General features: G+C 38.5%; 1 protein-coding gene across 1 annotated transcript in view; it reads right to left on the bottom strand.

Annotated features, from left to right (window-relative positions):
- The window catches only part of CNTN5 (contactin 5), a 998,629-nt gene that overhangs the window by 74,268 nt on the left and 909,245 nt on the right, over positions 1-15,116 (bottom strand). The window contains exon 15 of the mRNA XM_084613389.1: positions 13,780-13,955. Coding sequence (XP_084469515.1) covers positions 13,780-13,955 — 176 coding nt within the window. The remainder of the gene's footprint in view (positions 1-13,779; positions 13,956-15,116) is intronic.

The following is a 15,116-nucleotide window of genomic DNA, read 5'->3' as shown; positions in this document are numbered from 1 at the left end:
GACCACAGCCACACCCAAAGTCTGTTGAAGTAGATAGGAGCTGTTCCATTGGCTTCAGTAGGCATTAGAAATCAGACCTCTACACATTAATGACTTAACACATTAATGACTTAGTTTCTTTGCTTCTCAGCTTGGGGAAGGGATATTCTCTTTGGGGGAAGTCACCCATATCAGGAGGCCAGCATACCATTTAAATCCCATTTTTTGTGTGTGCTTAAAGTATGTGCATATGTGACTAGCACCTGTTTACAAGAGTTCTTTTGCTGAATTTATTTTAGATTATGACAGCAAAACTTCCAAACTCTGTCCCGACTAGGTTTCCATTTCATAATCAGCAGAGAAGTTGTACAACACAAGTATAGAAACATACTATTCTAATGGTGGTAGTGTAACCCCAAATTTCCCCTTATTAATAATAAGAATGATCTTATATTTTATTTATTTGAGCATAAGCTTTTGTGAGCTACAGCTCACTTCATCGGATGCATGCTGTAGCTCACGAAAGCTTATGCTCAAATAAATTGGTTAGTCTCTAAGGTGCCACAAGTACTCCTTTTCTTTTTGCAAATACAGACTAACACAGCTGTTACTCTGAAACCTTATATTTTATAATGCCTTTCATCTAAACAGGGCTTTGCAAACTCTACTGCTTGTACAAACTATACAGTAAGATAACAAACAAAATTTGCCCCCATGCTAGGAGCCAGCACAATGCCTATATACCTCTGAAATCCAACACTGAAGGCCTAGATGGGACCTTAGTGGTGCAGAGACCTCAAGCTGGTCCTCTATTAAGAGATGCTGAGTGCTCTAAATTACTACTGTTGCCACTGAGAGGTGGGAATAAGTCTATTTTGAATGTGCAGAGGAATGCTAATAAAGAGGCCCTGTGTTAAGTATAGGGATGAATTTCATCCTTAAACCTTGGCTACACATAGCTTTTATACTAATTTAATTATTTCATTTAGGGATGTGATTTTCTGAGGAAATAGTTTAATTGGCACCACCCCTAGTGTGGAAGCAGTATAGTTTGTACTAGTATATATCAGTACAGTTAACACAATGCAATTTTTATGTGTTGACAACCCTTATGTAGTACTGTAATGCAACCACTTCTGGGTGGCAATTGGTTAAAAAGGAAATACGCTGCAACACAACAAAACAAGCGAGGCAGTTAAGCGTCGCATATCCAATTTGAACTACGGGGCAAATTAATTAGAGCTGTGCAGGAACCAGACTTTCTGCTTTACAGGAAATTCATGATTTTGAATTTTGATTTCACTCCTAATCTGCAACTAACATCATATTTGAAATTTTCCATAAAGCAACATTTTTGAAGAAAAAATATTGGGGGTAAATTAAAACATTTCATTTTGATAAAATCTAAATTTTTCATGTTGATACTGACTTTTAAAAATGTTATATTATAAATTATAATCTAAAATGAAGTCAATTTGAAACAAAAAAATTAAAACATTTTGTTCTGATACGGACCTTTTCAAAACTCTTTGTTTCAACTTTTTCTTCAAAGTTAAATTTTGTCAAAACTGATGTGCCCATGAAAAGTTTCGATTTTCACGAATCAGCATTTTCCAGTGGAAAACTGTTCTACTATAATAGGTTTTACACTCCTGGAATCATAGTCAATTCTTAGCATCTAATCCCTGATTAAAAAACAATAGGGTTTCTAAGCTATCTCCCACAAAAGGTCTAATTTGTGAGGCGTTCCTCTGTGATGGGAATATAAATTAGATGCAGATCTGGTGCAAAGCATCATGAACAGTGCAAAATGTGCATACAGTGCTTCCTCAACATAATTTCAAGAAAGGAATAGACCGCATTATCACTGGAAAGTGACCATATAATGAGGACAAAGCAGATATGAACAGAAATTGTAAGAGATGATTGTGGTTTCGTGTGTCAGAGACTACAGATAGGCATTGGTTAGGATCTGATCTTCCAGGAATAGGTAGGCAGCTGATTCCTTTTCCAGTCTGCTGCCAATTTCCCAACCACAGCTTGAGTGAACATACTTGGCAATGCAGCCATCATATAAAACCCCTCAGTGGTTTGTTTTAAAATGTCATCTCTGTCACCCAATGGTAGCTTACACACATGCTAGGTGACACCTTGTATATATTTTTGGCTAGACCTCAGTGTTTGTTGTGCTGTGTATATATATTTTTTTCCTCTTTAGCACGTTAGCAACCCATGGTTAACAGAATACACTGTTTTACCAATAGGGTAAACTAACCCTAAGACCATGGATAAAAATTTAGGCATTTCTACCTTCTGGTCCCATGTTCAATTCAAGCTGGTTCTCCCTATTTAGATTCTTGTGCAGACTCCAATCTCTGTGGTATCCAAGCACTTACCAAGAGCTTAGCTACGATGGTGATGGTATCTGTCGTTCAGTTCTGCAACACCTAAGCATGGATGTACCCATTAATCAACATTTATAATATTTGATTGTTCTATCTTCATGATCCATGATTCAAAGATGATCACAAGGCATGGCTAGAAAGAAAATCCCTCCTCTATAATACTGTTATTTGTATTATGGTAGCTCTTAGGAATCCCAAAAAAGGATCAGTACTATGTGCTGTACAGACAAATAACAAAGATGTCAATCTCCTTCCCCAGAGAGTTTACAACCTACATGTCAGAAAGGCCACAACCGGTGGATGAAACAGAAAAACTGGGTGAGGGGGTAAGTTGGAGGATGAGGTAAAGATACATCAGATATAACAATGTGCCTCTTCTCTAACCAATTCCAAATAAGAATGATTTGCACGCCCCAAAACCAGAGGTAGGTTTTCAAATTTAGGAATTAAAATTTAGGTAAGAATTTAAAATAGGAAAAGGCAATTTTGTCAGGGTTTTTCCCCCTGCATGGGGCCAGCAAAGGAGAAAGTGTGAAGATGTTGTTTGTTGGAGAAGTGGGCAGGTGGGTGACAGAGTGGATGCCATTAGTACCAGAGATAATGCAGGAGTGAATGCTACAATAAACTAGTAGATCTGATAATAGAAAGTTATGGTATTTTATGGCATTTTTCCTTCTGAAGTATCTGACACTGCTGGAGAAAGGATACTGGAATGCATAGACCAATCATCTGGCCAGGTACAATTCAGAAATTCTACATTCTAAATTCTATTCTGGAATTCCAGAAACTCTCTTACATCACTCAAATCCTTTCTAGGACATTTGAGCATTTTGCAATAGGAGAACATAAAAGAGATGCACACTATTTCATTTCTGTGAGGAGTTGTCTTGGGAATAAAAAGTTTTTAACTTTTCTAGCACAACAGTGCTTATTATCCATGAAACATGGATTATTCAAGAAGATTAATGTTTTTGATATAAACTTTAGGTATTTAAAGGATAAGACCAACATCAGTCCACATTTCAGTCTCTCTTTTGAGGATAATCTATATTTAATGTAGGCTTTCTTGTGAAGGGGGAAAAAAGCATTATAGATAGTCTGGTTTAATTGCTAAGGAGCTGTCTCAAAATCTTTGCTACCACTAACTACTACAGGGTTCATGACTATATGAATCCTAATACTCTCATCAGGAAAATAATGTGTATTTAATCTGCATGCTTAAATAACTAGGCAAATTGGCAGCAATTGGAAGAATCATTGCTATAAATGAGAGAGAGCAGTGCAATAAAACGGATCCCTGTGAAACATTTAAGTTTATTACAGAATAACAGTATGTGCAACAACCAGCATTACTTGGAATGTGTGAGGGGAAAAAATTAAACTTGCTTGCTTTTAATATAAATTGATGTGAGTTTAGAAATTAGTGGCCTGATCATGGGAGGTGTTGAGTAGCTGCAAATCCTACTGTAGCCCATGGGAGTTGCGGGAGCAGAATATCTTGGAGAATTGGGCCACCTCACTTTCCAACTATATGGAATGCACTCTGGAGACATTTTCCTCCTATGCAAGTCAGGAATTATATGATGAGGCATCCTAGAACAGAACATCTGTAAAGCTTATCTGGCCCCTTGGGTTTAAAATTCTGGATGACAGTACATGTGGGTTCTGTGGCGTTTGGGGCTGAGTAAGTCCTGTTTTTATACAAAGTTCAGGGTTTTGAAACCTTGGAAAATAACCAAGAACTAAAATTTTCATAAAGCAAGAAAAATACTGTTGGTGAAGATGAAGATCACAATTAACTGGTGCATGAGGACTGCTTTGTGCTGCTCCAGTTGCTCTTAGTTGGGTACTAAAAATTCCCCAGTGTGGGCAAGGAGTTGTAGGTAGTGTAGAGCTGACACCAGAGCTCCTATATTGTCCTACTTCTGGATCCTGGTGTAGGGGCTCCTTTACACCTGGTTGCTCTCTGGGGGCTATTGTCAATTAGCATACATATGAGTGCCTGTCAAGTTGCCTTAATTTACACCAAGGACTAGCCTGGTGCCCAAACTTCCCCATGATAGTGGGAAGGGAGGGTTGGTGGAAGAAGGAGACTAAAAGCTGGCATGAAAGCCACCTTGGCACACACTCAGTTTCTTTTTGGATTTGTGATGAACATTCCTGGAGAACTGGTGCCAAAGAGATTAAGCATAGGATTTTCAAAAGCACTTAGTATTGGCCTAACTACTTCCACTGAAGTGTATGGCAAAACTCCAATAGACTTCAATGGGAGCAGAGTTAGACCAAAGCATTTTGTTTTTGAAAATCCAACCTGGGGAGTGTTGCTCAGTCCTAGTAGAAATATTAATGGATTTGTTCACTGTAAATGGCAACTGAAATACATTGCATTTGTATGGAGATTATCATATCCAGTATTGAAGACAACTCTTATGGAAGAGGCATATCTGGCCTGAAGCAAGCCTAGGTTAAAGGTCTGCCTTGGTGGTTTGGATGTGTTTTAAAGCCCTCACAGATGTCATTCAAAATCCTTTACTTACAGATAAGGGGCAAACACAGGACAAAAAGGAAAAATGGCTTATCTAAAATAGTGTGGCTGGTTAGTTGAACCGTATCTAAATCTTGATCAGACTCACTTTCTCTTATTTCCTAACAACTTTTAACAGGTCTCAGGAGCTTCTCCAGCACACATGACTGACCATAAGCAAGACCGGGAGCTCACAAGATTAGACCAAACCCACAACCTCAGAAAAGAGATTGCGGAGTGAAGATTCCACACTGGGAATGTCGTGGGTAGGGGTTCTTTCTGGATGACTTGGAAGAGGGATGAGTCTGTTGAGGGTGACAGAGAGAAAGTTGAGGATAGTGAGGATGATAGTTATGCAAACTGAACCATAAAAGACTTGGGTTTTGTTTCCAGAAAGGACTGAGGTGCAGACTGGTGTGCATATTTTACAAAGTGGTTTGGTTTACCCTTTATAAAAGCTAAGTACAGTCTTATTGTAGCTTATGTTTAGGTTTGAAAAGTGAGATTACATTCAGATTTAGAAATCGTTTAAAAGACAGTGATCTCTTAATAGGAGTGCAGCAAAAATTCTCATACAATAGCTATTAAAAGTAACGAAAGCCAGAATCCCTGTCTTCTGCTTTTTGACTTCTGTTGCTAAAATCAATCTAACATTTCAGTAAATTCAGAGATATAGTTTCCCTTTGGGTAGGATAAAAGAAAGTTGGTTACAATGAAGCAAGAAGTGTCAAAAGGGTTCAAAACTCGACCAGCATGATATGGAATTGCCTGAGGTACCTGTCAATATGTGCTCCTAATAGTCTTAAAAGCTCAAATGAGTGCTGTCATGAAATTGCCATGTTTTTTGTGAGTTTTCTTCTAAACAAAAGCAGATTCTAGTTCAGTTAATCCATGGGAAGGCTGCATGCTATGGTGTAGCTCTTCACGCACAGTGTCAGTGGACACTTGCCAAGAAGTGCACCATTATAACAACAAAGTTTTTTTTTTTTTTTACAAAGATATCTGCATTGCTTTGAGTTCTGAACGTCACCTAGCCACATGGTGCATTTGGTATCTGAAAGGTGTACACCAGCTCATAATACAAGGAAAGCTCCATAGAGCATTGAACATGTATTCTTCTGTGCTATAGCTGGGATCCCAGAGGAGCCTAAGAAAGATAGGTGCCCAGTTCCTAATGAATTTTAAGGGCAGTTGAGTGCCTAACCTCCTTTGCAAACCCCAGCCCATTTGGTCCTCATTAAACAACCCATAATTAATAGTATGGCCAGTGATGCCATTTTTCAGGAATAATGGTACTTTTTTTTTAGGGCAACCAACTGGTCTGTGTTGTTTACATTATGCGCCAAAGTATCTCATTTATTAGTGTACAGGTGGCCCCAGTATCCACAAGAGCCATATCAATGCACTGCTTTATCTGTTCCAGTACTGCAATTTATCTTAGGTCACAGGTGTGCTCACAATGCTTTTAATTAGCTTTATCTATAGGTTGCTGCTTGGGGTAATTTTTCACATACTGTGGTGCTATCTATTAATAACATTAGCTGCTGCCTTAGATGTAGTGACCTAATTTCATAGGAGAATCAAAGCTCAGGTCGTCTACATCTTCTGAATGTGTAAATTATTCTGTTCTCTTTAGAGTCTTCTACCACTCCAACCACCATGGTATCAGAGTGACTTATGAAGTTAATTTAAGTTACTTCTGATGGGAATAAATTATGTGATTTTTTGTTTTCTATTTCATAAATGATAATAGGTTGTGAGTTGCTTTGAAGGAACGTAACTTTTACATGTGGATCTTAAAGTATCAAGGTCTGTAGTCATTCTTTCCATGACAGTGCGTTTCACCATCCTGAGCAGTTGCTAGGAAACCTCCCTAGGAATCTGTCTCTCCTTTACCTCTAGACTGAGAAGATTCATTAACTCTCCCACCTTTACAGGCTTTCCCCAATTACAGAGTATAGTCTATTTGCAACAGAAATAGAGCCGAGAGTTTAATCACATTGTCCTTTTCTAATCTTTACGCCGTAGGTTGTCCAAACCCTACAGTTTGTTTCATCCACTTCTGCCAGGGAGCAAACAGTCAGTATGGTGTTATGCAATTCACTGTATAAATTTCAACGGAGAGGTATATCAGGAAATATACACAAAAATGGGAACCCTGTACAATGCCTTTCATTTTTAAAAACGTTTGCCATTCAGCTCCTTTCACTCTCCATGCTGACTGTAATAATCCCCTTCCAGCGCAACACACTCTAACCACATCCCACCTTTAGTTGTGTGACTATAACTACCCTCTCTTGGAAAATAACCTATCAGGCAGGAGAATTCAATATGCTAAACGGACACAAACAATGATGTGACAGCTACCCGGTCTTAGTCTTTGGGTTAGGAGACCTGAGCTTTTGGAAGTGCTGCCCACTACCTATACCAAATAATCATTATAGAATTCAGTACCTCACAAACATTCTCTTTTAGGTCAATGTTACAGCACAAAAAGCAGATCATCTTGATTTCTAGTGTTAGAAATAGATGGCAATTAGCAAGCATCAAGAATCTGCAAATTCACAATGGGGGAGCAGCGAAGTGCTGATCCAGGACTTGCATGTTGGAGGTTGTCATAAAAGGTGTTCATCTGCAGCTGTAGTGTCAGTCAGTCTCTAGCTCCTGTAGCGTCTGTTGATGTGACTGTTTGTGTTCGTGATCAGTTAAATCAATCTTACCACCTCCATGTGGGCCAATTTCCCATAAGCAGAGAGGCCATCAGTTTCCACTCCACAACAGTCAGATGGAGTGCATAACATGACTGCTCAATGCTCTTTTTATCATTTACATTTGGCAAAAAGTGTATACCTTTGGCTTTCAGAAGCAGAGCTCTGCAAGCAGAGCTCTCACCTTGAGGCTGGACTACTACAGTGCAGGTTACTCTTGCCAAACCTGTGGAGATTGCAGCTAGCACAGAGCACAGTGTTCTGCTTATTAAACTGGGTGTCATACAAAGAGCACATTATGCTTGTTCTCTGTGATCTGCACAAGCTACTGGCCATTTTCTGGGTGAAGATTAAGTGTTATTTTTGAATGATTTGGGTCCCAGGCATTTGGAAAAACTGCCTGTCTTCCCTTATGTTCCAAAAGTGACTCCACAAATTGGATCCCACTGAAATCAACGGCAATGTTGCCCTGGGACAAGGATTTGGCACTAAGCATGAAACAAATCTTGTTTATTAATGTCATTTTGTTCAAATTAAGCTCAAATTCAAAACATACAAAATGTTTTTCCAGCTATTCCTGCACTCAGGTTAGCTGAATCTATGGCTCATATTGTATTGGAGTTAGCACAATAACCTTCATTAGTGAGATCTAGTCAGATTAAATTGATGAAATATCACAAATGTGTCTTGCTGGCAGTGCATATTTGATTAGCAAACTAGTTTATAGTGAATTTTTTTTTAAAGCAAACTAATGATTTTATACAGTAACCTCATGGCAATGGCACCTCTGTACAGTCAACAGTGATTGATAAATAATAGCATGATAAATTCTCTTAAATTGTTCTGACAACTATACATAGCCTATGATGGGCCTCTTGACTTCAAGCCGACTCCTGTTCATAAATACATTCAGAACAATTTAAATGCTGTTCAATTTTTAGTTTTGTACACCTCAAGCATTTGCTGTTTTTACGTTCTGATGTTTGCAGACTTCAAATGTTTTAGTTAATTAAAAATAAAACAATTACTTGTTTCACATTATGTAGTCATGCTCTGCACTATGCAGAAATCTTTCCCATAATCCAAAAATCTCAGGAAACAGTATTCTTCCCATTCCCCCTTTTACATATAAAGACAATTTAGAAGAAAGAAGGGTTGGTTACTATTATTGTTTATTAAGTATATTACATTAGCACCCAGAAGGATTCAGGATTAAGGACCACATTGTGTTAGGTGGTGTGCAAACACATAGCGGGAGATAATCCCTGTCTGAGAAATTTTATAATCTAATATAAGAATTGATGCTCATGGGTCTTTCTCCAGAGGCCTTCTACAGTATGGGAATATGAGAAGAGGAAGCGGTTGTTTGGGGTAATCCAGGGCTGGGAGCTGACAGAGTGGACCACATGTTCGAAGTTGCTGCAAAGGAGTCTGGGACATTGTGCTGAGAGGAAAGAATGGGTACTTATCTACAGTAAATGTTCTCCAAGATGTGTTGTGCATATAGACATTCCACTTGAGGTAATTCTGTAATAGTTCTTTTACTGATGGTGGAACTTCAGATTGTCTGAACAGAAACTGCAACACAGACTTGCTGAAGCTGACATAGTCGCAAGATACTTGAGTGATGGCATAATGTCTGGAAAAGGTATGTACAGATGCACATGTTGCCACTTCACAAATGTCCATTATAGGACCATAAATCAGAGAGGTTGACAATGTGGACTGGGACCCAGTGGAGTGAGCCATTACTCTCAGTGGAGGAGAGACATCTGCCAAGCTTGATACTGTCAGAGATCCCGTGTAATATACGTTGAGTTGACACTGGTTGGCCTTTGACTCTCTCGGCATAGACTACAAAAAGCCTATTAGAGGTTCTGCACACCTTAGTGTGGTAAACGTAGAATGCCAAAGCTCTGCAAACATCTAAAGTATGAAGTGTTTCCTCAATTTAAGAAGAATGAGACTTGGTTAAGTACTGGGTCAAAGATTGATTAGGCCTTTCAAATATCTGGATCACCAGAGGGTGAGAGAAAACCAAGAATCTGTCTATTGGTGGGTAAACTGCTGAAATGCATGCCAGGTGAGCCCTCACAGAGATGATTGAATGGCCTAATGACTTCAGCTGTAACAAGTAATCTGATATATGGGTGATGTCCATGCAATGTGGTGATAGGTGTTGTCACTGTGCCCAGACAGAAAATCTCTTCCACTTTGCTGCATACGTGGTTCTAGTGAAATCCTTTCTGCTGTTTATCAGGATAGGTTGCACATCTGTGCAGCACAGTTTTCACTAGCATTTAGTCAGAAATTATCCACACAGAGAGACTGAAGAAGGGGTGCATGGAGTGACCTTGGTTCTGAGGCAGGAGATCCTCTATCGCTAGGGATCTATACTCAGTTACAAAGAGTAAGCAATCCAGGTCACAACTGTATTTCTAGCAGAGATCTCAAGAGTCCTATAAGAGATAGTCCAGTCCTGCTCGACGCTGGCAGGTATCATCGTTTGCAGTAGGCCCTTCTCACAAGACATCAGTGATCATATATGACGACATATGATGATCTACGAGCAGCAAAACACTTAAGCAGGTAGAATTTTGCACACTCCTAAGTTGAATGGGCTGCAAGATGATAAAGAACTAAAAACTGGGGTTGAGAGGAGGAATGAGAAGTGTGGTAATGCTTCTGTGTACACACTTCCCACACCGACATGGGGCTCTCCCATCTGCACAGGTAATCCACCTCCTGGAGAGGCAATAGGTAGGTCAATGGAAAAATTTTTCCATTGATCTAGTGTTATCTACATGGGGACTTAGGTCGGCTTAACAATGCCAATTGGGGGTGTGGATTTTTCACACCCCTGACCAATGTAGTTAAACTGACCTGGTTTTCTAGTGTGGACCAGGCCTTAGGCACAAAGCTCATATAGCAGTAACTATCCAAATACTGTGCAAAGCATGCCTTCTTCTACAAGACTTTTGACAGGTATTACTGTTATCTAAAGTGACCCCCTTTAATTAGTGCAGCATTTTATGTCAGATGAAGAGTAAAGTTGTTCTTGTAGAACAGCTTGATATTTTAATGGATTCTGCTTCATATAAATCTTTGTTCAGCCTGTTTACAGTGTTTATGAATTACAAATTTAAAATTAATTAAATGAAAGACACACAAAAGAGTGAAGTTGGGGAGAAACTTGAAAACTTAAGGGATTGGTGGTCGGCTATGTGGTCGATCTCGATCTCTCTTCTAGGTCACCAGATCAAATATACCCCATGTCACTAGTGACAAAGTAGTTACCATCCAGTCAATGCCTGGTACATTGCATTAAATGCATTAATAAGTCTCTTTTCAAGTGTCCACATTAATAAAAACTACCCTCACAACTAGTAATTATTGGTTCCCTTATTAGTAGTCTCAGCAAAGGTCAAGGACTGAGTAGGCATAGAGACAAAACTATTCTTTTATGCCTAGGTTTATTCTTCAAGGTCAGGGATGAGGGACACCAGCAGGGCAATGCTGCTCCTTACTTGTAATGATCTATGGCTAAACACAAGAATTCATTCTGCAGGGCTGTCATAAACACTATATTAATTTAAAAATATATATTTAAAAAGAGCGCAGATGGATGAAAATACACACGTGCAAAACCAGGAATCCTCAGCTAGAATATCAAATTTTACTCATTAACAAAGGGTCCAAACTCTGGAGTACTCATTGATACAAATAAACATTAATGTCGATAAAAAAAAATTCCAAGAAAACCCTAAATAAAATGTTTTGCAAGATTTCAGGGTTTGGTCCAAATGGAATTGAAGAAATAATAGAAATAAATCACTCTTGAAAATTCAGATTCCCATGCAACATTGCCTCTCTGAATTACAGAGATTGCTCCACACAGAGTACTTTGGTGGGCAAACAGGATGTTTCTAATGCCAAAGGATGCTGTCTATATCTATTTACATACTTGTCTAAACCTATCTGGTATGTGACGGAGTTACACACACTTTTTTTTTGCCCATCTGTTCCTTTTAAATCAATGGGAGGAAAAATGAATTCTGTAGTAGTTACCTTCAATGTTAGTTTCCTCTCCCTTTCTTACTATTCCCTGCATGCTCATCATCTTTCAACCTAACATTTTCACACTTCACTTCTTGCCAGTGATACATGTGAAGCATCGAAACTGATGTATGTACCGAATGTTTGCTAGTTCAGTAAGTAACAGACTCAGCACCTTCAGAGTATTGTTCTTTGGTCCCCAGTTTGAGAAATAATGCAATGTTATTTATAGATGACCATAATTAAAGACATAATACACAGTCAAATAAGGCAACAAGTCTTGTTAAGATGTGCTTTGTGTTTTTGATTGTAATCACTGGAGTATGGGTAATTTTCACAGGTGGGAATTTAGCATCAGTGTTAATAAACTCTTCTGTTTGTGGAATTACTTAGGTGGTAGCTTTGTGGAACTACATAAAGCACCAGAACGGTCATTATACTTAACACTGAAGCCACTCAAATAGCAAGAATGAGCAGCACAATCATAATGTTAAACCATCTTTACCCTACAGTGCTTATGTATTCTGGAACAACAAAAATTATACAGGATTATACTATATCAAGACTTCAGCTGCACTGAGCGATCGTGTGAGACATACCTCTTAGGTCAGGTCTACACTGAAAAGCTAGATCAACCCAGCTACGTCACTAAGAGGCATGAAAAATCCATACCCCTGAGTGGTGGAATTAAACCAACCTAACCCCCAGTGTAGACAGCATTGACAGAAGAATTCTTCTGTAGACTTAGCTAATGTCTCTTGGGGAGGTGGATTACCTATGCTGAAGTGCTGCAACTATGCCATTGTAGTGTTTCAAGAGCAGACAAACCCATAAAGGTCCCTAATTTAAAGGGATGTTACTCATTTTAGTCCAATGTCCCCTATATTCCACACAAAACTGGCATCTCCTCACTTCTATCATTGAAAATTACTTTGCTCAGAAATAGAGAATTGTGAAGCTAAAGTTAGTGTCACTGAAGGAACACGTATGCAAGTAACAGCACTTTTCTATTTATTATTACTCATCCTTGAGTGATTTGGAATGTTGGGCATGCCCAGATAAAGGTGTATCTGTTGAGGACTCCCATAGTAAGAATGCACTTCACTAAGGGTTTTTATTTTAAAAAATAAAACCAGAGAAGCTAAATGCAATATATAAATAAATATTGGTAATATAGTAATATGAACCCAGACAAATTAGATTACAACGTTTGAGTTTTCTACTGTAAACTTAACTCTACTACATTCCATGTATATTAGAAATATTAACTTTTTAAATTTCCTGATTTTTGTGCTTGCTTTAGCTATGTTAACATTGCATGAATGTTTGATTTACATTTAATTAACAAGAACATAAGGTGAATTATTGGGCATTCTAATGCCAACCTCATTATATAAAGAGGTTTGTTTCCATTCAGAAAGTTCAAGCCTCTTTACATGGCACAGGTTCAGATTAGTTCACCAGGCTGTTTGACTTTATCTAATTGTTACATAGTTACGGTAACAAAGCGTAATATTTCAAAATGGTGAGAACAGTTTTTGTCACATGATTTCCATTGACTGTAATGAGAGCCGCAGAGCTAAAACCTCACACAATGTTTTGAAAATGAAAATGTTTTGCTTGGTATTCACAGATTAAAATATGTTCTGTGTGAGTAAAGAGCACATTTGGGGGGATGTGTTCATGGCTATGTAACTTACATCATCTGTGAAAACAACAGCAACATGAGTAATAACCGTAATTGAAGTTTTGGCTACTAACAAATTCTTGTTTTCCTTACTCATGCTAATAGATCCATGAAAGTTGATGGAATCATTTGTATGAGTAAGATGAGAATTTGGCTCAAAGTATCTTCTGTTTTCTAACTAGGATCACTAGATGCCTCACTAATATCACTGGGACTCAGAGCTTTACAGCTATTTTCTTTTTGATTAAAGCTGCTTGAATTAAGTCAAATGAAGTGCATTTAGTAGTTCCATTCGATAACATTTCATTTTACCTTCGGTGGATTTTTTTCATCTTTCAACCATGTCATATGTGGGAAAGGCTAAGTTATAAACAGATTGAACTGTTAGAACTTTATGGAAGATAAAATATGTTCACTTACTGCCCTGATGCTTTCAAAATGTCCGCCTTCCTTCTCAAAGTCAATTGGCTGCCCATTCAAAGTCCAGTAGAAAGTCACATCTAGTGTGTTGTCATGAATCGCTTTGCAACTGAGGACAATGCTTTCTCCAACGGTTAACTCAGTCCTCTTGGGAGTCAGGTCTATCCTTGTTGGTTCTTGAAAACAGAAGAATTAGTAATAATTAAATGCAGGTCTTGTGATATTCCAACATCAATATAGCATTTGCTTGAGTTCTGTTTAATTCTAAAAGTCTTGTCTGCCTGCTGGGCTGAAGGTTTTTTGTTTCTGAGTACACAGGGTCAAGTACACTGTGGTATGTGGGCCCACAGTGGGGAGGGAGCAAAGACTGGGGAGAGACAGCTATAATCTCCTCATCTTCATGAGGGCACAATCTCATCTAGTCACCACAAGGAATGCTGGGAAGGAAGACCCACTATCACACTGGCTGGTGCATTGTCCTCAAGAAATGATTTTTCCAACTTTCATAATTTCATCATGAGCCAAAGAATATTTTTTAAAGCATCAGCTCCTGGAATCTTGTGATTATACAACAATCTCAACTTTCATTTAAAAAAAGAGTATATTTCTAGCTCTCGTAGTTGCAGGGAAAAGTTTGAAAACCTGAACCCTAAAGACTCAAACACCAGAAAACAAACAAAAGAACCCAATATCATGATTTGGGGGGGTTTATTCATGATTTGCATATGCTTTTTATTGACAATAATACTGGAAATGTAGTCCGCAGCAGTATGTATTGGCTAGGAGCATATACTATTTTCTTTTAGAGAACAGCAACCTGGGACCGATAATAAAACCCTGCTTTGGCCCTGCTTTGAGCCATCATCCCCAGCAACTTTAGGACTTGATCCATCAAGGTGCAGAGCACTCTGGTCCTAAAAGTCACTGTAAATACACACATACCTGAACGTGTGCTTAAAAACTTTTCTGGATTGGGCACAGAGTACTCAGCAACTTGTAGGATTGAGCCTCTCCTATTGGGTAAATTGAATCACCAGCACCATTCTGCTCCCTCACACCCAAGTGTAAGCTTAGTGCAGTTAAGGATCTAGTTCTTTGTAATGGTCAAGTTTGAACTACTTCCCCTGGATAGCCAGAGGTTCTGTTTCTTCATTTCTAGAGTTATGTGTCAAAAACATATTGCTGCTTGCCAGTGGAATGTATCCCTCATGTATCTTTTGAAAATGCTCTCTGAACTGTCAATTAGTCATTGCTGATTTATAACTCAGAGTGAAGTGCTGTGTAAATTTAAGATGACTGATCTCTTATCAATAAATTAGACTTCATTTGTCTAAATA

This window comes from Lepidochelys olivacea (assembly GCF_965140295.1).
Source record: "Lepidochelys olivacea isolate rLepOli2 genome assembly, chromosome: 1".
Taxonomy (NCBI): Eukaryota; Metazoa; Chordata; order Testudines; family Cheloniidae; genus Lepidochelys; species Lepidochelys olivacea.
This window is presented reverse-complemented; position numbering and strand designations above follow the sequence as displayed.